General features: G+C 40.1%; 1 protein-coding gene across 1 annotated transcript in view; it reads right to left on the bottom strand.

The window, feature by feature from the left end:
• LOC121684541 (extracellular calcium-sensing receptor-like) overlaps window positions 1-26,865 on the bottom strand; it is a 30,869-nt gene extending 4,004 nt beyond the window's left edge. Inside the window, exon 1 of the mRNA XM_042064602.1 lies at window positions 26,800-26,865. Within this exon, the coding sequence (XP_041920536.1) occupies window positions 26,800-26,865 (66 nt within the window). The remainder of the gene's footprint in view (window positions 1-26,799) is intronic.
• Between the last annotated feature and the right edge of the window lie 280 nt (window positions 26,866-27,145).

Below are 27,145 nucleotides of genomic sequence, written 5' to 3'. Positions count from 1 at the left end.
TTTAATGCAACAGCCTAATTGGAGGTGTAATGAAGCATAAGGTTAAGTTGTTGGCTGTGTTCCAATAATCGGAAGTTGTTATGCACTCTGTAGGGCTGGGCGATATGGTTAAAAAATAATATTGCAATATGTTTAGTCTATTTCACGATAAACGATATATATCTCAATATTTTGCCATTTTCTCAAAAGGAGTTTATGAATTCTCACTTTTACCCTGTGATATTTTAAATCATGCCAGTATGATGCAGTAGGCTAGGATAATACCAGTCCAATCCCTGCAAATTATATCCACATTAAAACATTCTTGGTTATTCACAGGTGGTTGCTATTTTAAAATTGCATGTAAAAGCAGGGGTGAAATTAGTTTTGAATTATTGCCAGTAGCGTAGGCCTACTAAATTTTTTCATAGGGAAAAGTGTGCATGCAAAAATTTCAACACACTTAAATAAGGTACATTTATCTTAGCTTTATCTTTGCAGAGCATTCATCACGGCCTGTTATAGCTTTATCATTCTCTCTTCTTTCCCTGCCTTCTTCGAAAGGCCCCTCTGCCTATCCACTCTCCAGGATAAACTGTTAACTCACTTCTCTTTTTGCATGGCTTTGTGGCTTTAGTTAACTTTACAAATAAATTTAGTTGCACTAGTAGAGCAACTTTACAATTAAATTTATTTTATTTTAAATGTATTTTTGTCACTGATATCTCCATATGAATGATGATGGCTTACATCGGATAGAAGGTAAGGTACGTTGTGGTGCGTGCTTTCTTAATTAGTCGTTCAGTCTGAGTCGTTCGGTTGTTGGTTGATAAATAAGACACGCTTGCATTTTCGTTTTGAGACAGTCAGATGCACTCATAGACGGTAGCCTAATCTGCCTCAATGCACAGATCTCATAAGATTAATTTAAAAATCAATCTGGAGGGAAGCTTAGACGAACATTTAGCAAGAGAAAAGCATGTGTGGAGAGTGAGATTTGTGCTGTCGTTTTGAAACAGTCAGATATGCACATAGACATAAGTAGCCTACTCCTTCTGCCTAATGCACAGATATTGTTGTAAGTTTAATTTGCTTAGCTATTTCCTTTCGTGTAACCAAATCAGAACTGCTTTCATCTATTAACCTAGCTCATTGTTGAACAGCACTATGATGAACAGAAAGTTGAGTTCACTACTTCTCGCCTACACCTAGACGTCACACACTCATCTGAATAGATTGTTCAGGATTGGTTGGTGAGTGTGTGATGTGCGTTGTTCACATTGTTACTGAGAGGGAGGGGGAGAGGTTAAGAGAGATAGGGACACAAAATGACAAAGTAAGTGTTGCCGCTTAAAAGAATGATGACGTGAAATACTCAATATTAGCGATATAACACTTTTATGTATCGCATCGTACAGCAAACTGCGATATATCGAGTATATTCTGTATATTGCCCAGCCCTAGCACTCTGTTATTTAATTATTCTACATTGTATCTTATATATCTTCTAATTCAGGGGTTCTCAATGTTTTTTGTTCCAAGGACCCCTTTTGGGGGAGAAAATTTTTCGAGGACCCCCCTCATAACCGTAACAATTAACAGGCATGAAAACTCCTCACCTTTCGGCGAAATTCGCCGTTTTGAATCCAAAATAGGGGACCTACGTGGTTCGCGCAGATCCGATGAGAAAATATTGTGGGGGGGGTGGGGTGGGGGGTATGGGGTTACAACTGAGTTTACAAATCACGCTCAGACGCGAACGCATCTTGATGCGTTGTGAGACAAGAGCCCTGTTAAAAACTTGTCTGATCCAGCAACGATTATGTGAATGCAGCCCTATGCATGAAGAAAAAAAAAAAAATTTGCCATGGCGAGATTAAACTCGACATGTTGACTTTAAAGTCGACATGTCGACATTAAACTCAACATTTCGAGAATAAAGTTGAAATGTCATGACATAAACTCGACATTTCGAGAATAAAGAAATATCATATATCTACTTTAATCTCAACGTGTCGACTTTAAAGTCGACATGCCGACATTAAACTCGAAATACAGTTTAAACATAGCCTACAGTTTAAGCTATGTAGCTGTAACGGATGCCAGCTAGCTTAGCTGTGCTTGTGGAACGTTGGTAAACCTCACTCCCCGACGCCTCAAGAGTGCTGCTGGCATGCGAGCCAGTAGCCTGGGCTATTGGCACAATTGTTAGCGCGCTCGCCTCCCGATCCGAGGTGCTGCTGTTCGCGGGTTCGAGTCCGGGCGTGTGCAGGGCTGAATCGCGCAGGTTCAACACAACGCAGGTTACATACAGTAGCCTACACTAACACACAATATGTGACATGAATAATAGGCTTCAAATAGGTGTTATTTCAGATAGATTGCAGATATTCAGATAGATTGCGTCTTGTCTGTTAACTAGGTAGGCTATACTCATTGCCGTCATCGTGAAGCGCTGTATCTCGCTGTTATGGAATACCATGCACTATGCCATTTATATAGCTAGAATAATACATGTATCCAATGATATAATGTTTCTATACAAAATGTTATTTCAGTCTGTTTTACGTAAGGCCACCGCACATCCAAATAACTGCCCTTCATGACCCACAGGCCGTCACTCTCCATATATGGCAAAACTAATTTTTCTAAAACTGCTTTTCCATGTCTCACCTGCAATAAATAAACCGCTAATGAAGTTTACTTTTGACCATCGCATTTATCGTCTGTAACTCCGTGATATGGACCTAACAGGAAAGTATTTGGCTGAGCAATGGAGGTTAATATGTTCTATGTTTTGTCCACATGATATAGGCCTATGTCTAATCATTGTTACACTTGAAGAAAACTGGAATGTTAACCTTGCGCTGGAATAGCCTCCCTGTTTGTGTGACTACAGATATATGCGTCAGAAATGTCAGCTGGAATGTGAACCCGGCGAGGAGAGATGCTGATTGATGTCACAGGTGGGCTAGTTGAAACTTTCAACTTCTGTCAGAAAAAGACGTTGAGATTGGTGTAGCAACGTAGCAGGCTGTTACAGTTAGCGATACTGGACAGAAATATAGACATAACGAGTTCATTTGATGAAGAATACGTGCAGTTTGAGCCATCTAGATTGACAAAAGGTGAAGCATACTTTATCAGTATAGCAAAGGCTAATGTGAATAACTAAATAGTTGAATTAAATGCTCCTAAACTGGGCTGGTGCGTTTTGTCGAACAAAAGCAGTGTTTGACAGGGTAATGCTGTCTTTTAAGAAACGTTCAGTGGCCTGATCAGTAGGCCTAGTCTGTGTCTACAGGGTTTAACATGTAATGTGAACACTGTTCACACAACCTTATTGGTTGGTTAAACACACTAGCACAATGCCACAATCTGTAAGTAGCCTATAGGCTGCAGGTTAAAACATTTCAAACCAATTTTACAAATTAAAGCCTAGTCTACCCTACCCAGTTTATTTATTACCTGGTTTGGTCCAACAAATATTCAGACTTATCTTATTCAGACTTATTCTAATAGTCTACTCTGAAGTGTCCATTAGGCCTATGAAATCTTCAGAACTTCAGGCACAAAGAAATAAAAAAAGAAAGAAAGAAAGAAAACTCATGTAGATTACTGAGGAGGAGAGGAGGGCCAGGCTGGGCATGTTGCCAAACAGCGCAAGTGGGCCCCGTCACACTTAGGCCCAAGCCAAAAAGAAGAAATAAAGTTTTTTTTTTTGTAAAAATTAGTCATTTTGTGGTTTGTTTTCTTTATAAAGAAAACAGGCAACTTCATACTCCATGGAAGCTATGCACTATTGGCAACAATGTCACTCGCGCTTGTTTTGCTATGAAACGGTCATTTCCCTCTTCGCGCGCCCTTCTCACCTTTTTCACCCCTGACCCGTTTTCATGCCTGAATTAAGCATGCCATTTGTATTCTCTGCAGTTGTGGCCAGGTCCACTATCCCATGTTTTTTGGCAGATTCGTCTTTTGTCAGTTTTGGTTTATCTGTCACTTGACAACATGGACTGACTCAAACATTTCTACACATCAGCTAGCTGGCTAACAAATAAGCCAAGCTAAGCAGTAGTAGGAATGGTTCTTCATGACCTACAATAAGTGAAGTTAAATGTGGGTAGGAGCAAATAGACACTTTGCTTGTTTTATGGGTGAAAACGGGCATCATCTGTAGACATCATCTGTTTTAAAATGATAAAACTCAACTTTATAATTTCAAGCAAATTATGTTGTGGACCCCCTGGCTATGGGTTGCGGACCACAAGGGGTCCCCGGACCTCACTTTGAGAACCACTGTTCTAATTATTCTATTTTATGTACTTAACTATTGCCCTTTCATGCTTTTATGTATTATTACTCTTTGCTTTGTTTATGTAAAGCACATTGAATTACCCCTGTGTATGAAATGTGCTTTATAAATAAACCTGCCTTGCCTTGCCTTAAAGTTATAGTTTAAACTTTCGTTTCGGAGCAAAGTTACATTCATTGAGCTAGACTGTTGATTGCATTAGCAATTAAATGTCATAGCGTGTAGTAACTAGGCTGCAAGGTGATCCACGAAAAGTATTTTAGAAAATGATTTCCGCTACGCAGTCTGGCATCTAGACAATCTTTAGTTCATAAAAAAGAACGAGTCATGCTAAGCTACCAAAAAAAAGTTTGTCGCTAAAATTAGTCGATTCTCGATGCGCCTATGTTTTATGCAGAGCTAGTTTCTTCAGAGCGTAATAAGCAGTCCCTCCAGGATTTCGCGAGGATTTTTTGAGATTGTTGCGACCTAAAATGCCTGATTTCACGATAACTTTTCTAAAAAATAGTGATGGAAGTTGCTGTGTTTTTGGCCGTTTGTTGCGAAGAAATTGCAGGAGAAAGTGAAAATTGCAAATTGCAATTTTTTTTTTTTAAGGTTAATAAGACCAAAATTACACAGATTATCTTGATATGCTTATTAAAAAGGTTAAGTAAAGATAAATAGTAAGGATTACAGAAAAGTAGGCCTACTTTATTTGTGTAAATGCTTTGACTAGGGTAATTCACAAAGCAGGATAACCCTTTGTAGAACTGTCCAAATAAGACAGCCACCCCCTAAAGAGATGGTATCATGTCATATGTTTCAATACATTCATATATTTTGTAATTCATATTAAGTTTGTATCTTTTTAATAATTAATATTCTGTGACCTGCATAATAACTAATAGTCAACTAAGTATCTAGTAATTTCATATTGATTTTTAAACTATTAGGCTACACTTCTGTCAATATGTTTTTCCTTGACCTGCCCAAAAGTGAAGCGGCCCACCGGGAATTCTCCCGATTCTCCTGATTACCCACCCCGAGCCTGTGCAAGCCTACAATCCACTCAGAAATGTAATTAGGCTACTCTCACGTCCTTAAAGTGGCAGGCAGTCAATTAGACTTGTACACACCACTAATGTAATGACATTAAAGAGAAGTGTAGCCTAATAGTTTAAAAATCAATATGAAAACATAGCCGCAAGCGGCAATGGCGGGCCTGAGCACCTCCGGTCTGCAACCCGTCACATTTCGGAATTCCACAAAGCGCTGATGCGGTGCATTTGTGAAATGTTCATATTTGATGCGTATGCTATTTGTTGTTGCATGTTATTTTCTGGCACATTTTCTTGCTTGGCCAGGTGGGGGCACTATGCCAGGCAGGCCCATTGGGTGGCTGGATGTCATCTTAATCATAATATTTATTAACCTGAGAAGTTTCAGACCATTCATTCAAAGCATAGAACATTTCTGACACACTTCCTGCTTGCCCAGATGGTGGTGCTATGCTAACATCAGTGTTCTTGTCATTCTTTTTGTTGCCAGTGTGTGGCGCTATGCCAAATATGGATTATGGGCTTGTGAATATTGTCATTACCATGGTATTCAATAACCTGTGAAAACATTTCAAGCTATGCATGGTGAATTAAGACACATTTATTGTTTATGTGGAAGGGTATTAAAATTCATAGTTTCGCCATTTCTTCAAATTACAACAGATCAAAAAAGCTTCACAATTTAGAATCAGAAGCATATTGGCATCATGTATACCAACTTTCACATGAATCGGATCAACCGTCTAGGACAGGGGTCGGCAACCTGCGGCTCCGGAGCCGCATGCGGCTCTTTGATCCCTCTGATGCGGCTCAGCTTTTGGAAATAATTCATGAGTATTTAATTAAAATGTATTTTATTTTAATTCGTTCATTTTCAAAATGTAATATTGCAGGTCTATCTGAGTAATTTATATAACTTTCCACCTCACTTGACTCCGTAACCGTAGCCTGCACAATATTGTTACATTCGCGGTTCGTTGCCATGTCAATATCAAACAAAATTACTGATTTCCCTCCATTTCAGTCAACAAGAACACTTTAATTATTATTGTTGATGTGTGCGCTTGCTTTAGGCTAGATAAGGAAAATGTCAAAGGAAACGTCAAAGGAAACGTGCCAAGGCTTTTCCCCTGTGTATTCACGGTACCTCTTGATGTGTGTGCCAAATTTCATGCGTTTTTACCAATGGGAAGCACCTCTTTTGGCATCACAATTCATCACACTTTAGTCCGCACAAAATCCCAAATACCTCACTTCCTGTTGGGCGTGGCTAATACATTGTACATACGAAAGTTGTTCATCTTGGGGAGATACACACACCTACCAAATTTGGTGTGTCTAGCTGAAAGTATGTGGCAATCACTGAATCAATAAGGGGGCGCTACCAAAGTCCTTTTAGGCAAGTCCCTCCACTCGGCGGCCATAGGCTATACCAACGTTTTATGGGCACTCATCGGGCACAGTCTTTGGGTCGAACTGCGTGTGCGCAAGGCTTCACGACACCAATCTTGCTCCAGCGGCGAGATCACAACACATGATTGGCACGATGTCTTCACATCACACCACATGATTGGCTCAATGTATTCACATGTCGACGTTTTGCCGAGGAAGGGGTGGGATATGTGTAGACAACGGCCATATTGGCGTGACAAACTAGCCCCATGCATTTCTATGGAGTATTTTTTGAGTCCTGTGTCTCCACATTAGAAAGTCTCTGGCGCTACTGAGTCCCTGGGCCACGCCCGGGGCCAAGCCTTTATGCCTGTGTAGCCATTGTGATACCAGATGTGTGTGCCAAATTCCAAGACTTTTCATCCATGTTAACCACCTCAAAAATAGCAAAAAGGTTAACAAATAATAATAATAATAATAATAATCCTTTCAAAAACAATAGGGCTTCGCACCTCTCGGTCCGTCGGTGCTCGGGCCCTAATTACTAGATACTTAGTTGGCTATTAGACACTGGCAACTGGTAAGAGAGATAGCAATGATTAGCAACATAATTATTGGGTAATATTGGACGTTAGCGTTGTCAACCTATTTGCAAGCAACTTTTTAAATTAATTAAAATGTTAGCCTTTTTGTATCAACATTGCAATTCATAGACTTTGCGAATATTATGCAAATATTGATAACAAAACCCAAGCTTGATCTGTGTGGCTATGCAGTAAAAATTGTAGCCTCTGAGCAGTAGATCAGCCAATCCCTGATGATGGTGAGCCCGAAATTAGCGATGAGGAGGCCATAAGGAACAAGTAGAGAGGATAAAAGAGTAAACAATATGAATTAAAATTATTTAATGTAAGAAAGATCAGTATATGACATCAGTACATGATCAACCTATTCACCCCTTGCAGACACGTGACTTAAGTCACGTGACGGCTCCATGCTGGACGGCAAAAAGATGGGAGACGGACGGCAAATTACATTATGTCATAAAGATTATGATGAACTGAACACCATTACTATAACATCTTTGTAGTTCAATGTATTGCTGTTTGGGGTCTGATAGTCAAAGAAGATGCCAGTGGTGTTGTTAGATGAAATGGGTCATGATCGCAAATGTAAAGTTATTAAAACTGGTGGTAACAGCAAGGGGAGATAACGTTACGTTAGGCTACTGTAATTAACATTATGGTAAATGAACACCCATAAGTATTTCTGGACTAAAATATTGCAAAGCGATTTGGTTACTTTATTTGTCTTGCTTTTATCAGTTGTAACATAGTCAAAACGTTAAGAATGTCATATCAGAACATGAAATAATAACTAGCTGCCACACTTAGAAGCTAGCTATTCTAGCTAACGTTTATCGTAGCTCATAGTGCTAGGGCTAATGTAACTCGTCAGTTTGTACGTTGCCCAGCGAATAAACTTACTTACATGTCTTAAGTTAAAGAATTGAAAGAAATAGGAAATTTAAAAAAAACTTGAACGGTATTATCTGTTTACATTCAGATCTTGCCAAAGACTTTGCCTAAGTGCTATCTGCCGTCCTGTTCAGAGTCTATGGTTGCTATAGCAACCGCTGCTGTGCTTCATACACTGAGGAGATAAGCATGCAATTGTGGTTGAAATACTCCCGAAACACAAAGAAAACAAACCAAAATATATCTATGCAAGAACATGGGATGTTGTTGTATTCCAAACAATAAGCCAACAGTCGTGGAAGGGCATTACTACGGTTAAATCTCACTATAAGTCAAAGTCAAAGTCAAAGTCAGCTTTATTGTCAATTTCTTCACATGTTCCAGACATACAAAGAGATCGAAATTACGTTTCTCACTATCCCACGGTGAAGACAAGACATATTTTACCAATTTAAGTCCACAGACAAACACAACATTCAAGTAAACAAAAAAGTAAGTAAATAAGTAAATAAGAGGGCACATATAATAATGAAAAAATAAGAGCAGCAAAATTTTGGTTGAAATTGTGCATAGACAGTCAATAAAATACTAGTGCAAAGTCAGGCCAATAAAAGGCTTGGGTAGTTCTGTTTGACCTAAGTAAGAAAGAAAGTGGCATAGTGGTGCAAGTTATGTAAGAGCAGCAGAAGTGTTGTGTTTTCAGGACAACAACAACAAGTTGTAAAGTGTACAAGTGTGCAAGTGGAGTAGTAGAACAACATCAACAGTAGGCTAGCCTATACATTACACAATATCCTTGCTAATGCGCTAACTGACATTTATTTGAAATGTTATCAGCAAAGTTGTAAGGTGAAAAATTTATTTCACAGTGTGTTAAACAACATAATGGCATGATATTAATCTTGCATGTGCATGAGGCCCATATAGCATCACAACGAATATGAAGATCATGTTAAAAGTTAGCTGGCAAAAACATAAATATGTAGGTTACATACCTGTCACTGAGCTGTCAAAGAGGCTACGAAACCATCTCCATACGTTATCCTAATTAAACTCAGCTGACTGGTGTTAGCGAATAGCCATAGTTGCTGTTAAAATACTAGCGCTGGGAATCTAAACACTTCAACACCGACAGGTAGCCTAACATGTTCAAAACTACTGCGTGTTTTGACATTTCTTGAAGCATTTGGGAACACACTGAATTAACTGGAAAATAGAGTCCTTGTTAGATTAGTTTGCTTGTAAATGCCATTGTCCATGACCTGGCAGTTTTATGGCAAGTGGTTTTAACATACATTATGGCAAACTGCCTACACTGGGTAAACTTGAAAGCAGAGCTCACCATTGTGTGTGCATGCATGGCAAGCCGTTTTAACATTTAAATGTATTATTCGTAGGAGCAATGAGATATTGATAGTAAATTGAATATAACAGTTCAATTTCATCTTCAAATTTGTCTTATCAAAAAAAGCAATTCATGCTTTAGACCATTTTAATTTAAAACATTTTAAAAACAAAGTACTGGTTCAGGCACCATTTCGGCACCGGCACCGTTTTAAAAGTATTGATTTAGCACCGGTATCGGATAAAACCCAAACGATACCCAACCCTACCAAGGAGTCAGTCAACGACAAGACAGTTATATGCAGTTACTTTCACTATATAGTATATAAGGATATATACTTTTTTGATCCCGTGAGGGAAATTTGGTAATTTTCACTATTGACTGACAATGGGTTACCACCGAAAACATAGGCTGGAAAAAGCAACACTTACCCTAATGTTGCTCAAATGACTGAATAAAACAACATTTATCCTGCAGAGGAGTTGCTTATATCTCGTGACAGTGTGTCTTCAGCTGTGCTTCATACGTGTCTCTCGCCTCTCCCCTAATCACTTTTAACCGTCATTACCAATTTGCAAATGATGGTGAATAACTACTCATCATGACATGTACAGTATTTCGTAATATCTTTATTCTAATTATGTTTCCCATTGTAATCGTGCAATTTGTAATGCTTTGCATGGACATGCGCTGGTGTGCGTTCATAAATGATAGAAGGATGGTGCGTGCACCTGCCAATATGACTGTAGACATGCGCTCTTAAAATAGCATATGAACAATTCGCCATTGACTTCTGACCAGGTTTAGGTGGTGTATGATAGCGATTTTTAGACAACGTGCCAGGCCCCTCCCTAGGTTGTTAATTGCCACACCCCTGGGCGCAATGTTTAAAAAATAAACATGCAAAATACCAAATTAAACTTTCCGTGGGTGAAAAACGAGTTTTACGCCATGCGCTGGTGCCCAAAATACTGCCCACAAGATAAAATCATTTAAAAATGAAGAATAATTAAAAAGACAACATAAAAGACAAGGTAGAATAATTAAAACAGATTCAGAATTTGTAACTCAGTGTAGTTAGTAGAAGGCATCTCAGAACAGTTTGGTCTTAAGTCTAGATTTAAAACTGGCTACAGTTGGGCCTTTTTGATGTCATCCAAAAGTTTGTTCCAGAGCTTAACCACATAGCAGCTAAAAGCTGCTTCACCATGTTTAGTTCTAACAACAGGTTTTACAAACAGGTTTTTGTCCTGAGACCTGAGAGGTCTAGAAGGTGTGTACTGCTGAAGCATGTCTGATGGGTATTTAGGTCCTGCTCCATTTACTGATTTATTAAACAAGCAGTAGCCTAGTGCTTTAAATTCTTTCACTTATTGGAAGCTACAGTAGTGCAGGGACTTTTTTTTCTCAGGGAGAATTGGAGTATTGAACATAGGCCTTCAACAATGTTACTGGGAGCAACAGTCCCTTACGAAATAACTAGGCTAGTCATACTAGGCCTATAAGATTATAATACAAAATACTAAACAATTACTTTACTTTTCTGTAAGGGGTTGACACACCGTCATCGATGTGTGATTTTTACACGTCTGCACGAACTGAACTGAATCTGTGCAACCCTCTGTGCAACATCCCCCCCCCCCCCCCCAAATCTTTGAAAATAAAAGATTTGGTTCATTTGAAAATGACCAGCAACACCTGAATGCAATACAGTAACAGCTTAGCTACAGCAAAAAATACTGGCGCCACCACTGTGGCAGAGTAATGATCACTGTGTTGGGTGTAAGCTAGGAACAAGATTTCAGTCGCGCCTGGCACCACGATGCGCCGGTTGTAAGATAGGGCCCTAATTCAGCCCAAGGTTGGAGACATGGATGGGTATTTGAGACTACAAAAATATTTGACATTTCTTAAGGCATTATTACGCATTGAATGAATTGTAACTTCGCAAGCAAATCCAAATAATTTCAGACAAATAAAAAGAGCTCACTTATTTATTTCACAGTACAATTCTGTGCAATAGAAAGTTTAAAATAATCACATTATTAGTCATGCCACTACAATTCATAGAAAATGCCTGCTACAATCTGTGCTTTTCAAATACAGCAGCATGATTAGTTCTGGGCACAGAGATATGAAAAGGCAATTTTATTTTTTATGTTGTAGTACACAATACATATCCACAGCATGCATGAGAAAGATGTGAGTCTGGGCCTGACCTGGAGAGCACCACAGCCTGGAGTGGGGCCTGTGGAGAGCAAAGCCAATGGGTCAGGGCCCTTTGTGGATTCTGCACTGTGAGCAAACTTAGTGCCTTGAGATAGTGTTAATGACACTAAATAAATGCTAAAAGTTCCATGTAATTTGAATTATGAATAAAGCCATGTGTATTCTAATGCTGCAAAACAAACTGATTTATCTCCAAAAATTATCTGTCTAAATACTTTTTTTTACATTTTCAGTTCCAATTAAATGGATGGATACAACACATGACAGAACTCTGAAGGTGCCATGTGTAATGTCCGCCAAAAAATCAATTCATACTCCACATTCCATATAAGATGAGGTATACCTCCTGGAGTACCAACTGTGAAACGTGTATTGCAGTTTGGCTGGCATTTATGTTGCCTGCATACTGCCTCCCATGGCTGAAACTGGTATTATGACACCTGTCGGGCTGTGGCATGCTAATTCAGGTTGATATCTCTGCAGCACTATACCTTGTTAATTTTTTAATGACATCATCACCCTTATTTCTTCTCATTCTTTTGATGCGTGTAGCTCATTTTTTGGATATTTTTACCTCAATTCTTACACGTGGCACCTTTAAGAATAAAAGAGCAGATAATATGAGGAATTGGGACTAAATTACCCGCTACAGAGACCTTGCTGCTGTCTTCCCAAGCACCTGACTATACTGTAAGTCGTATTTCACAAAATCCAAAACCAAAAACAGACAGAGACTATGTAACTGGACTATTGAGCCCAAAAAGATTTATGTTAACGAAGACAAAGGAGTGGAGGCAGCCAAGAGGAGGGCCAGAAGGTAATTGTTAAGCAATTTAGGCTACAAAAGATTCACTGAAAGAAAATGTTGATGTGGTACAGCAAAATGTAGCTAAAAATGTGGAGAATGCAATGCAAGAATCAAGCATTATGGGCGATGTGGAGAGACAAGCCGGCAGCAGATTAAATGCTCACAAGAGAGAAAAAGATGCGGTTTTAAAAGGACGTGCAGACCGAAGCTGCAGCAAGCAGGTGATATTTAGAAATTTCACAAAATCTAAGACCAAGAACAGACAGACTATAAGCGCTTTCAGACATACGTGTAAGACCGGAGGTTCTGCCGATGTTAAACGGTGGGGCCGTATATCTGAACGACATAACCGGTCATATGGAAGTCCGAATTTAGCCGGTTGTTCTACTACTCCCCCCCCCCTAGTATTTCCTCCGGACATTATGTAAATGTGCTGTGTCTGAACGAGGCGTAGAACATGCGGTTAAAATTCACACCTAGTGAGAGGGCGTGTTGGTGACGTTTCTTTCATGCGTCCATGTGGTTAGGTCTGACTTAAATGCCAGTGTTATGATGGAGTGGCATAGTGCTGTCCAGAAAATCTCCGACCTGGAAAGATGCAGACATCACAGAGCTACTGTTCATGAGGGCATACAACATTTTGATAGAACACATGAAGGGAATGGCACGTTGTAGCCTACAACTGCATGGCAAGGCCGAACGAATTCAAAAGACTGATAAGCAGTAACCTACAGCGACGTCGTTGACGACAATAACAGGAGTATTTAATAAATTGTTGGCCAACACGGTTTTCTGTTCATTGATAGCCTTCTCATGGCCTGCTGAGCTAGCTGATATTTGTTGAGCATATATGCCTAGAGAAAATTAAAACGAAGAAAACCCAACTTTGTTCCAAGCTCCTTACGTGTCCTAAATGCAATAGACACATGGGGAGAGGATGCTTTTGGAAAAAAATAAACCATGAAAAAACGAACAACTTCACTGTTATGTTAGTATTTTGTTTGTTGCTTAAAAACGTTGTATGATGGCCTTGAAGTCTTGAGTTAGCCTACTGAATTGGCTGGTAGCCTACCATAAAGTTTGTGCATGCTCTCTCTCTCCAACGCAAACCAGATTCTGGTACAACGTTGAAAACAGATAAATGTGTTTATTCGAAGCACACATACAAATAGTGTAGGTCAATTTCAAGTGCGCACTTACGTGACTAGCCTACGCACAATAGATTTGTCTTCTTTAGCCTACATAATGCATAGGCTACACTTCGTAAACAAAAAGCAGCTGTGACAGGCAGCGGCCGCATATATTCTGCATCATATCTCGCATCTTGTGAACTCTACAAGCCCCCACCCCTCACTCGACAACCACACGGAGATTCTGTAATGTGCGTGTATGTCGTTCACACATACGTACGTATAAGGTCCGCAGGTTAGCATCATATCTGAATCATCCGAAGGGTAGGACCTCCGTTTGACAAACCTCCGCATATACTCCGGAGGTTATATCTGAAAGCGCTTTATGTAACTGGACACATAGAGGCCAAAAATATTGAGAATTCTACCGGGAACCGACGCTAATTGTAAAGAAATTTACAAAAGATTCACTGAACTGAAATGCTGCTGTGGTACATGAAAATTTAGCTAAAAATGTGGAGAATGCAATGCAATTAAGCATTTTGGGCGACATGGTGGCACAAGCCAGCAGCAGTGCAAATTTTCGGATGACTACCTCCCAGAATGATAGAGAAAAAAATGCACATTTTAAAAGAACATTCAGAGGAAGGAGTGAATGGCTGCCAGCTGAGGCGAGCCGGGTGATAAAGAAGGCTGCCAACGAGGGCCCAATGCTAATTGTAAAGCAATTTACAAAAGATTCACTTAACAAAAGTGCTGATGTGGTACATGAAAATGTAGCTAAAAATGTGGAGAATGCAATGCAATCAACCATTTTGGACGATATTGGCACAAACTGGCAGCAGAGCAAATGCTCACAGGCCACCTCCGAGAGTGAAAAAAAGATGTGCATTTAAAACCAGGGCCTTAATTTCAGCGCGAGATTGCGGGTATTGCGCATAAGTTATTAAGTATTGCACATAATAATGCTAGCCTGGGTGTTCCCATGCTGCCTTGTGCGCGATTTGATTCACGCTGCTAAGGCAGCCTGGAGACCATGAAGCAAATTTTCGCCTGAGATAGGGAACCAATCACAGAACAGGGGGGAAAGCAAGACGATGATGAGCTATGCACAGACGCATTTGATAGACATCCGTGGCACCCAATAAACGGATCTGGGCATTTTTTTCAAATACGAGAAAATGAACGTTTGGTTCCCAGACCACGTCTCATTGAGAAGTGGTGGCGCTAGCCAGGCTATAATAATGCGGGACCATTGACTGGACGGACCAACTCTGACTTCAATTGAATGTAGCCCCATGCAGAGACACACACGCGCACAGGACCACTTTGCGGCTGCCTCTCTCTCTCTCTCTCACTCAGCAGGATTTGTCACCGCTGAAGTCAAATTATAGCCTAGGTCAGGGGTCGGGAACCTTTTTTGCCTGGAGAGCCACCTTAACCAAATGTATTATTTTTTTAATCTCAAAAGAGCCACATAAAGACGGTTACAAGAAAAAGTTTAGATATTTAATTTACAGTTACTTTCATTCAACAGAGGATTTTTTTAATACATTTTGTAAAGTGGAATGACAGAAGTAGGCTTAGGCTTCCCATGTAGGCTAAACACCACCCCCTATTTTCCCAGTGTCCTTTGGTATGCAAAGTAACATCATAGTTAATAACACAACACTCAATTTTCGTTGACATGTCATTGGCGAAATTGAACATTAGGCCTTCCAGAGATTAGATTTGGTGATGGCCTTGGAGTCTGGCTGGCTCATATTCAGTGAGACGCAAGAATTGAGTTGACTGAAATGGAGGGAAATCGGTGATTTTGTTTGATATTGACATGGCAACGAACCGCGAATGTAACAATATTGTGCAGGCTACGGTTACGGAGTCAAGTGAGGTGGAAAGTTATATAAATTACTCAGATAGACCCACAATATTACATTTTGAAAATGAACGAACTAAAATAAAATACATTTTAATTAAATACTCATTAATTATGAGCCGCATCAGAGGGATCAAAGAGCCACATGCGGCTCCGGAGCCGCGGGTTGCCGACCCCTGCTTCTTCATCAACCGCTATCGACAGGAAAGGAAAGCAAAAGTTGGATGTGTTCTCCATTTGAGGAACATTATAATCATTGTAGCTACAGACACGGAGCGTATAGTAGGCCTACTTTCACTTTCTAGTGTGCGCATTCATTACGTGAAAGATCATTTGTAGCAAAGCAGCGATCAAATGTTACATATACACTGCATTCCAAATTATTATGCAAATTACATTTTTCTCAGATTTTCCTAAATAGTAGAATAGTTGCATAATTTCCAAGTCAACCATTAAAGTATAATTCGAATTTTATTGAACAAACCTTGCAATGATAACAGTATTTATTTTTTTTTTCAAAAATAAAAAACTCAAAATGCACTGTTCCAAAATATTATGAGTTTCAAGACATTTTATAGGTTGTTATTTCAAGTATAAGTTATTTCAATCAAAAACATCTTAACAGGCCAAGTTACATGTAAACATACAGTAGGACCCCTTCATTGATATCACCTTCACAATTCTTGCATCCTTTGAACTTGTGAGTTCTTGAAGAGTTTCTGCTTTAACCCTTAGAACCCTAAGCTGTTTTTAGGGCATTTTCACTACCTTTATTCATAAGGATTTATTCTGGTCATTGTAAGTGCCACACACACATATTATATATTGTTTTTTTCAGCAGAGTCTAGGCTATCCAGATCTGCCATCATATTAGTATTAGTACTAGCATTGATTTTTTTACTGTTAGTTTTATTACATTAGTACTGTATTAGTACTAGCATTGATTTTATTTTGATTTTTAAAGAATTAAAATATAAAAATCATATTATAAACATTCTTATATTTTGACCTGTATCTCACCACAGCAAGCTCATAGCTCTACATGCATTTCATGTGTGTGTAGGGCAGACTGTCCTGAAACGGGCAATATAATTGCCATGTTGAAGGATACTCTGGGGCTGAGCAATTTACAGAAATATGTGGTGTGTGATTTACGGAAATAAATGCCATTTTTTATTTAGCGATGAAAAATGACCATTCTGCGCTCCATATCTGTGACACGAACTGATCTGACCTGACTTGACCCAAGTTTGCCTGTTAGCATGTGTGACTATGGTGTATGCACTCACGATGATTCTCAACTTTTTACTGCATTGCCATGAACAAAGTAAAGGCAAAAAAGGTATTTCTTTGTTGAACAAATTGGGATGCAATGTGAGCCTAGAATTGGATGCCATGCAGGAATTTGCTAGGATCTCAAAACCGGATTATGAACATGTTTTGCCATAGAGAAACACACGATAGCGTTGGGTTATAAACATGCTTTGCCACAAAAACAGACAAAAACGTGGGGTAAGTCCAGCTATATGAAGTTATTATTTTGCTGTCACTTCGTCTGTTTTATAACCCAGAAGGATGTATTTGGTATCAGATGATAGCTCTGTGTCTCCTCTTTCATCTAACATACGTGGCATATATATCCGATCACGGGTCCGTGAGTAATTACTCCGAGAGTAATGGGTGTGCAGCGTTGGTTTGTGTACATGACGTTAATATTTTGCAATCACTTCGTCTGTTTTTATAAGCCAGAAAGATCGATATCCATGGTACCAATGGATAGCCCTGTTTCTCCTCTTTCATCTGATATGCTTGCCATATCTATGCGATCACGGGTTCGCGAGTAATTCAAACGAGAGTAATGGGTGCGCAGGTGAACGCGGAGAAGTATAGACTTTAAATATGATGCAATTGTATTTAATTTCATGATTTTTTTTAATTTTCATACTTGATCGTACAGACAAGTGCGTAGTCTCTTTGGAAAGCCCCACTTCTTCTCTGTCATGAAATAAAGGTTTTGTCTCGTTGTGATGAACAGTCGCGGAGCAATGTAACAGAGAAGAAAGGGTGTGTTTTTTGATGCACTTTGTGTCAATCGGGTTCTAAGGGTTAATGTCTTTGCAGGATGTCAGAATAGCCTCCCAGAGCTGCTGCTTGGATGTGAACTGCCTCCCACACTCATAGATCTTTTGCTTGAGGATGCTCCAAAGGTTCTCAGTAGGGTTGAGGTCAGGGGAAGATGGGGGCCACACCATGAGTTTCTCTCCTTTTATGCCCATAGCAGCCAATGAGATGGTGCATTGTCATGCATAAAGATGATTTCGCTACGGAAGGCACGGTTCTTCTTTTTGTACCACGGAAGAAAGTGGTCAGTCAGAAACTCTAAACCCTAAAGGGGCCTACCAGTTCTCTCCCCATGATTCCGGCCCAAAACATGCCTCCGCCACCTCCTTGCAGATGTCTCAGCCTTGTTGGGACATGGTGGCCATTCACCAACCATCCATTACTCCATCCATCCATCTAGGGTTGCACGGCACTCATCCGTAAACAAAACTGTTTGAAAATTAGTCTTCATGTATTCCTGAGCCCACTGCAACCGTTTCTGCTTGTGAGCATTGTTTAGGGGTGGCCGAATAGTAGGTTTATGCACACTTGCAAACTTCTTGAGGATCCTACACCTTGAGGTTTGCAGGACTCCTGAGGCACCAGCGGCTTCAAATACCTGTTTGCTGCTTTGCAATGGCATTTTAGCAGCTGTTCTCTTAAAGGTGCTCTAAGCGATGCTGGGTAACGTCACTTCTGTTGACTTTCAAACAAAACAGAGAGCTAGCTCGCTACTTCTTCCCCCTCCCTCCCATGCAATTGAAACTCTTCTAAACGCACATCTTGTCTGTGATTTGCTGGAACAGTTTGATATGTTTTTATGGGTTAGGTTTGTCCAATTTGTTTTTGTTGCCATTTTTGGAGCCAGGGCTGTCCACAGAGATCACATTTTTTTACAGTGTATTCAGGACACAGACAGCTAGCGATTGGTTAGGTGATGTTTGCATTAAGTGACATAAAATGTTTTAGCCTAAAAAACACGTGGCATCGCTTAGAGCTCCTTTAATCCTATGAATTTGTCTGGCAGAAACCTTCCTTATTATGCCTTTGTCTGCACGAACCCTCCTGTGCTCTGAATCAGTGACAAATTTCTTCACAGTACGATGATCACGCATAAGTTTTTGGGAAATATCCAATGTTTTCATACGTTGTCCAAGGTAGTGCACAATTTCAGGCTTTTCAGCAGCAGAGAGATCCTTTTTCTTTCCCATATTGCTTGAAACCTGTGGCATGCTTAATAATGTGGAATGTGGAATAATAGGGAGCTGATTGGATTGATGTCAGGTGTTTGAAGTAGGCCTGACTAGACTAACCTCTATAAGACTAAGGGTTGAATCTGTATTGCTATATGCGATCTGAAGAAGGCCAGACTGGCCGAGACGTTATCGCTTCAATAAAGTAATTAGCGTACTCGGAGTGTGCGGCATCTCTCTGCGGCAATTTGGAACACGGTGTATGGCAGTGAGTTTTGTTTTCAAATGTTTTCATGCATGTCTAGGTAATGGGTGAAGAATGTTTAGGAGACAGACTATCGTAAATCCTCAAATTATGGCTGTGGTCTTTTATTTAGGCTGTGCAAAGCACAGCACCTTTATTTGGGGCAGGCTTGTATTCGTGGCAGCTAGGCCTTTATTTCTTACGTGGTGCATTTTATTGTGAGACATAGGCCTACTTTACGTTTGGAGTGGCATACTGGTAGGAGATGTTCGATTTGGGATTTAATTTACGTTTGGACTGTTTGGTTATATTGTTAAATATTGGGACTGATGACCACTGAAATCTGTGGGGTATTTGATGGTTCACTATTAAGTCTCATGTAGTTGAAAGAGTGTCGGGATTTCCATCATATTGCGAGATAAGACATCCGTTTTCATTAATTCATGGAACGTGTGCTGTGCTGTAATGGAAACCTTATTCCGTCTAGCCAAAGAGGGTCCATGTAACACTTTGCAGTGCTGTGTTCAATTTGCAGAATTCACATGAAAAAATATAAAAATAGGCTTAAAAATCCGTTATCCATTCTTTAGGACGGCACAGTAAATGGGTTATTGATGCTTATTTTGATTTTCAGTTGAGCACAGTTACGGTTTTCTGTTCAGAAGTTAAATTGAAATGGTGTGTCAATTTTCTAATTTTCCCTTTTTTGCGCTTGTGTTTGGACTGAACCACGAGCACCGGGTGGAGAATACCATCTAGCTGGGCCAGGCTAGATGATGGACGAGAGCGCCGCCTGAAGTTGTTCGTGATTTTGACTCATTACTTTAGAGATTAATAAATAAAATTTAGCCGATTTTTGGGAGATGGGACGTTAAACATAACTTTCAGCCTATGTTGAACATATCTACAGTATATTTGAATACCATGGCCATGCCATAGCAAATAATTCCCCGAAGCAGAATGCTTTGCCATCGACATCAGTCTAGGGCCTAGACCAGGGGTGGGCAAACTTTTTGGCTCAAGGGCCACATTGGGTTTTGAAAATTGGCTGGCGGGCCGCACAACCACCCCCGTAGCTTATCATTTAGTATCAAAAGTATTTGTTTTAAAATATTAATTGCTTAAAAAATACTGCTAATTTGATGCTGTTTAACACATGTATAAAAAATTGTGCACTGTCGCTTTAAGAATATTTCACATTTATGTCTCAATGATCTTCTGCCCGCTCCACTATAGCTAGTGCTGTACCTATGGCTGTGCCCTCTCAGAGTTTATAAATGGTCAGTAGTGCGAACTAATGTTGCCTTCATGATTTCCTTTTAAAAATTTCTTATACGAAGGAGATATTAATTATCAACAATGACAAGCCAGCTGGAACCTGCCGCTCTCTCTCCCTCTCGTGAGCGCAGGCGCATTCCCAATTAAATGGAGTAGCTTAACGTTCAAGTTAGATCTGCTGCAATGGAGATAACTAAGAGTAGAGTTTATCCATTTATTAATATCAACAGCAAATTGCCTGTAGGCTACTACGGCTCAAGTCCATTGGTAACACTCATGTAGGTCTCCAAAGCCTCCCAGAACATGAGTAGCCTCCCAGAGACATGTGTAGAACACGTACTGTACTCATAAGTGTCAGGATGCAGCAATGTCTCCCTCTACATCTGAAGTTCTGGTCTCGAGCTGACCTTATCAATCGCACCTTGACTCAAGCTGAACTGTGTTTGATAGCCCTTCATCTCTACATCCGCTGATAAAATGTGATCAACACCGCGCCCTCTGTTATATCAGGTCACCCCCCCTACACTTGTGGTTTAGCCCAACAAAAACGTTAAAAAAGGCAAAAATCCAATATTAACTGAATTTTACTTTTGTTTCCAATCCAGTTTCTGATGTTCTTTATCTTGTATGACTAATGACAAATTTAGAAAATAGTAGCAATTATCTATTTGCTGACCAGTTAAAAAAAATAGAAAATTGGATTATTGAATACATTTTTTATTTGGATCAGATGGCTGGAGCAGATAGAACAAAGCACTGCAAAGCGTTACACGGACCCAAAGAGGTCTACAATAGCCTAAATTGAGTTATTTTTTTTAAATTATGCATTATTTACTTTTTTATAAAATTCGTAGGCTGATGCCTGGCAGCAACAATTGTGTTTAAATGTAGGTTACTGCTTCAGCCTCGGGCAAGCTCAGAAGGGGTGGAAAGGGACTGGTAGCTTGAGAGCGTCGTGTTGGAGACTCATGGTGTAGGGCAATGACTTTTCATTGGCAACAATATTAAACCAACCAACAATATAAAATATTAAGAAGAGCTTTTTTATGAGTTAAATCGTAACAAAATTATTACTGGCCTTTATTTGTCCGAATCTGAGGCCTGGCTATAAATAGAATCCCGGCCATAATTTGAGGATTTAGGTATGCACGTGTGTTTCAGGCATAGTGCAAACACTCTGACTGAAAGTGCACAGAACTTGTGCATTTGAGAGCTCTCTCGGTAATGTTTCATGTAGGGTTATGTCAGTTAAGTAAGGGATAACGGCCGCCAAGGTGTCCTGTTTTACGGAATTAATGGACGACGGCGAGAGGCAAAGAACTCCCTGACGTGCAGCGGAGTTGACTCCAACATAGGCCCGAGGCCTTGTGAGAGGCCTGGGCTACCTTCTGACTCCAGAGCCCTGCAGAGCTCTGCTAGGCCCTGGGCAGCATGCAGACACCCACCCTTACCACTCTCTTCACCCCAAGCATAACAGTGAGTCCAGCATAGGCCCAGGCTGCCTTCTGACCACATGACTGCACTGTAGAGCTCTGTTAGGCCCTGCAGCATGCAGACACCCACCCTCACCACTGTCCCCACCCCAAGCCTAACACTAGCCGGCTTCAGACCGTCAAGCCAGGCCAGGCTAGGGTAATTTGAGGGGCCACCTGGTGATAGTAGCCCAGGCTAAAAGCCTCATGACCCTGACACGTTTGTGTTCAGACTGTCAGGCCATTAGCCTCTCCGCATTACACCTCGACACACCCTCGCTTGTGAAAATGTCACCAATACCACCTATTTTCACACAGGATGAGCAGAAAGTCGCGTATCTCTTTCCTATACTGTATGCTATTGAAGTCAGTCACCTATTTCTGTCCTTTTACGTGTCATTTCTATACAAACCAAGATGGCAGATTCCTAAAGAAACACAAGCACACACAACATGTATCTAAATGAGCTATGTACCATAAATGACAATTTACCGTGACTCGAAGAGCTGTAAATAGTGTTGTAAGGCTGTGTGTATAAATCCGCTTGGAGCTCCAGTGGAATTTTGATTTCATGAAGATGTGCCGTTTGAGTGGCCACCCACCAGCCCAGCACCAAACTCCGAGTGCACAGTAAAGGAAATAGGATTTTGAAGGCAGCAGATGCTCCTGCTAAGAACCAAACCAGACTTTCAAATCTACAGATCTATGGCTACTGGAAAATGTAAGGTTCATTTATCAAATGTTATTTTGAAGTATTAAAAAACATCTTTATTTTAGAATTTCTGAACGAAAGGGGCTGAAACTAAAATTGGAGCTTTTACGATAGTTGGGGACGTGGGACGTTTGTCTATGTTAATTAACTCAGAAGTTCACTTTTAATTTTAGCCTACTGTGCTACATGGTGACCTCTGGACAGAGTTAGCCTACAGGCAAACATCTTTAATACAGACGTAACCGCTATCACTAAACTCGGTATACTAGCAAATACTGCTGTGCTTTCATAGCCATTCCATTCGATCATGTTTCTCAACTTCACACACCGGCTCTAGCACCAAGTGGCCCAACGTTTAGGGTGGGCCAGAAATCAGGGGCCAGTAGCACCAATATAGCCCCCAAGTGGCACCAGTTGGCACCTGCACCTGAAGGTGTGAAAGCAATTAGCCCCGGCACAGCCTGGCTAGCTCGGCTTTGCCTCAATGGTCTGAAGCCGGCTACTGACTCCAGCAAAGCCCCAGGCTGCCTTCTGACCCCAGGGCTGCCATGGAGAGCTCTCCTAGGCCCAGGGTGAGGTCTAGTCGCCCAGTCAGGCGGTAGGCTAGGCCTCCTCCAGGGCTCTACTAAATACAAAGCACTAATTTATGACATGATATTGATTTTTTATACTATTACTATTATACAACTTAATATTTTTTTCCATTTTAGATGGAGATGCACTTTATTGGACGGTTTGGAGATGCACTTTATTGGACGGTTTACCGCCCCTTTCGTTCAAAGATTCTAAAATGATGTTTTTTTAATGCTTAGAAATAACATTTGATAAATGAACCTTACATTTTTCAGTAGCCATAGGTGTGTAGATTTGAACAAAATCTAGTTTGGTTCTTACCGGGGCTTTTACTGCCTGAAATATCCGATTTTGTTTACTACGCTCGGAGTTTAGTGCTGGTGCCTATTTCCGACCTTTCTCACGGCACATCAATGGTTAGACTGAGAATTCTCATCGCAAATCAAAATTCCACTGGAGCTCCAAGCGGATTTGTACACGCAGCCTTACAACACTGTTTACAGCTCTTCGAGTCACAGTAAAATGTAATTTTTGGTACATAGCTAATTTAGACTTTACATGTATGGTGTGGGTGCTTGCGTTTCTTTTGGAATCCGCCGTCTTGGTTTGTATAGAAATGAATATTAAGTGATATATACGTAAGAGAGTGGTAATAGGTGGCGTTCCTATATCGGTGTGATTGTTTTGTTGGTCACAATGATTTACATGATTATTGTATATAATCAATAAATTGCTTTTGAAATAAAGGTTGCATTTTATTTCTTCAAGTGCATGGACAAACATGTCATAGGGGTCAATATACTGAGGTAATCTGTACCAGCACAGGTACATTTAACAGGCAAAAGGAAAGGTAACGTCTGCCGAGATTCAGATATGTTACCTACGGTATTCGTTGGTACCATGGTATGGAGTAGAGATCTAGAGCTAGAGTATGTGTCAAGGCGTTCTTGAGATATCACATTCAAGGTATTTATGATGTTGACTTTTGACCTCCAACATCAAAGAGGTCAGTCTAGGGGTCAGGCGGTAGGGTGAGGTGGCAGCACTTGGATATACAGAAAACCATTGTGGAAAAATGCATTGAAAAATGGCATTTATCACATTATTCCAAAATGTCCAGAATCTTTTTCCCTAATCTTCTGCCAATTGTGCCATTCATATCACTAAATATATCGTTGTACTGTCACGTTGGGTTAACCGAGCTAGCTAAAGTAAACGGAAAGTGAATGGGAACGGCTAGTGCTGTTCGCTAGCTAGGTAGCAGATAAGGACTTAAACTTGCAAACTAACCTGAAATAACACACGTTCAGCAACTTTGTGGTAGTCTACTAGTTCTAGCAAAAAACTATGTTAGGTTAGTTATCAACTGTGTCTGGGTCTAGAGCCTTTGAGAACAAATAACTTAGAACAAGAGCTTTCCTGAGACAGTGACAGATCACAAAGTTAGTTTTCTCTTTATTTATTTAGTTGGAAAATACAACTTCAACGTCTGAATGTTAGGAAGACATGTGGCTTGTAGAAAATGGGTTTGTAACTTACATTGATGAATGTAGGGAAATTCTGCAGATGAATCCAAGCTAACATGCAGACGCCAAAGACTGAGCTGTATTTCGCATATGTCCCTTGCTGGCCACCGTTATTTTAAAATGGTGCACGTACATGGAGAGTCAACCCTCAGCTATGTAGTATATGTACTGTAAATGAGGATTTCTCAGCCAATAGGTATGCTTCAAATTGGTGGTGGTGGTAATTAAACATGAATGGGACCATATTTATTGTATTTACAAATACAAAGAGCTCACTCATTTATTCCACAATACAATTCTGTGCAATAGAAAGTTCAATATAATCTCATTATTAGTCATGCCACTACAATTCATAGAAAATGCCTGTTACAATCTGTGCTTCTCACATACAGCGCATGATTAGTTCTGGGCATAGAGATGTAAAAAGGCAATTTTATTTTTTATGTTGTAGTACACAATACATATCCACAGCATGCATGAGAAAGATGTGATGAGGGGCTGTCCAGTGTGTCTGGGCCTGACCTGGAGAGCACCACAGCCTGGAGTGGGGCCTGTGGAGAGCAAAGCTAATGGGTCAGGGCCCTTTGTGGATTCTGTCCTGTCTAATACCACTGTGAGCAAGCCTAGTGCCTTGAGATAGTGTTTATTGCTAATGACACTAAATAAATGCTAAAAGTTCCATGTAATTTGAATTATAAATAAAGCCATGTGTATTCTAACGCTGCAAAACAAACTGATTTATCTCATCAAAAAATTTTTTTACATTTTCAGTTCCAATTAAATGGATGGATACAACACATGACAGAACTCTTAAGAATAAAAGAGCAGATAATATGAGGAATTGGGACTAAATTATCCGCTACAGAGACCTTGTTGCTGTCTTCCCCATTAAGTGTTTCTTTGTGTTTTGCTCGGGCTTTATTAAAATAATGTAACATTTTGGAGTGAAAATGCAAAGCAGTAATCCAAAACTAGATGCCAAAATGGCAAATATCTCAACTGCAACTGTGAACTTTCCAGGAGAGCTGACATAAGCAGGAATAAAAGTGATCCAGACTGCACAGAATATCAGCATACTGAATGTGATGAATTTGGCTTCATTAAAGTTATCAGGTAGTTTACGAGCCAGAAAAGCCAGTATGAAACAAAAGAGTGCAAGGAGTCCAATATAGCCTAATATGGCCCAGAATCCTATAGCTGAACCCACATCACATTCAAGAATGATTTTGTCTTTGAAAAGGTTCATATTCTTGTATGGGAATGGAGGGGATATAGTTAACCACAGGACACATATAAGCACTTGTATGAGAGTGAAGCCAAGAACACTGAGTCTCTGTTGCAGAGGCCCAAACCACTTCATGACATTACTGTCTGGAAGAGTGGCTCTGAAGGCCATTAACACCACTATTGTTTTCCCCAGAACACAGGAGATGCAGAGAACAAATGTGATCCCAAACGCTGTGTGACGCAACATACAGGACCACTCAGAGGGCCGACCAATGAAAGTAAGAGAGCAAAGGAAACACAGAGTCAGTGAGAAGAGCAGTAAAAAGCTCAGCTCAGAGTTGTTGGCTTTGACAATTGGCGTCTCTCTGTGTATGTAGAACACAGCTGCCACCGAAATAGTAATTAATGTTCCAAACAGAGAAAAAAATACAAGAACAATTCCCATAATTTCAGAGTAAGAAAGGAATTCAATATATTTTAACACACACTGATCCCTATTCTCATTTGACCAGTACTCCCCATCACAAGGTATGCAGTCATTAGAATCTGAAAAAATATTTAAAAACATGATGTAATGTTTCATCATATATATGTCAAAATATATGTTATAGTTGGATTGAAATGGTATATACCTGTTTCATTGCTGATCTCTCCCTCTCCACATGGTATACAGTCATAGCAGCAAACAGGCTTGCCTTTCTGTACAGCCTTCCTGGTGCCTGGAGGACAGCTCTCACTGCACACAGACACAGGCACCTTTTTGATACAGAGAGGGACAAAATAACCACAATGAACTGCTGTAAAACATTAAGCCATTAGTTGAATCTATAGTATTAGCAGATTCCTGCTGTTCTTATACAGTGATCTTGTTTTATGCGTTACCTTGGTTTGACCACCAGCCCATATCATGCCGACTTGGTCCAGAATAAAACGCTGCTCTGGGGGCATTGATGTGTCATAGATTCCCACAGATCGGAACTGCAAAGTTCCATCATCATCCGGCTGCCAATTGACCAGCTCATACCTGGCTGCAGGGTCTCCCTTGGAGTCAAAGAAAATCTGCTCCCCAGTTTTAGAGGTGTAATTAACCTTCTTTAAATATTCAAGCACCTGTTGGTTAAATTAATAGTCAAATTCACATTGTTCAAATTACTTTTTTTGAATTATACTCTTTTGATCTTAAATGTACCTTTTCAGGAACTAAAATATTTCTATGGGTTTCATTGGA

Source organism: Alosa sapidissima, chromosome 15 (assembly GCF_018492685.1).
Source record: "Alosa sapidissima isolate fAloSap1 chromosome 15, fAloSap1.pri, whole genome shotgun sequence".
Classification (NCBI taxonomy): domain Eukaryota; kingdom Metazoa; phylum Chordata; class Actinopteri; order Clupeiformes; family Clupeidae; genus Alosa; species Alosa sapidissima.
Note: the sequence above shows the minus strand (reverse complement) of the source record. Positions and strands in the feature narration are given on the sequence as shown.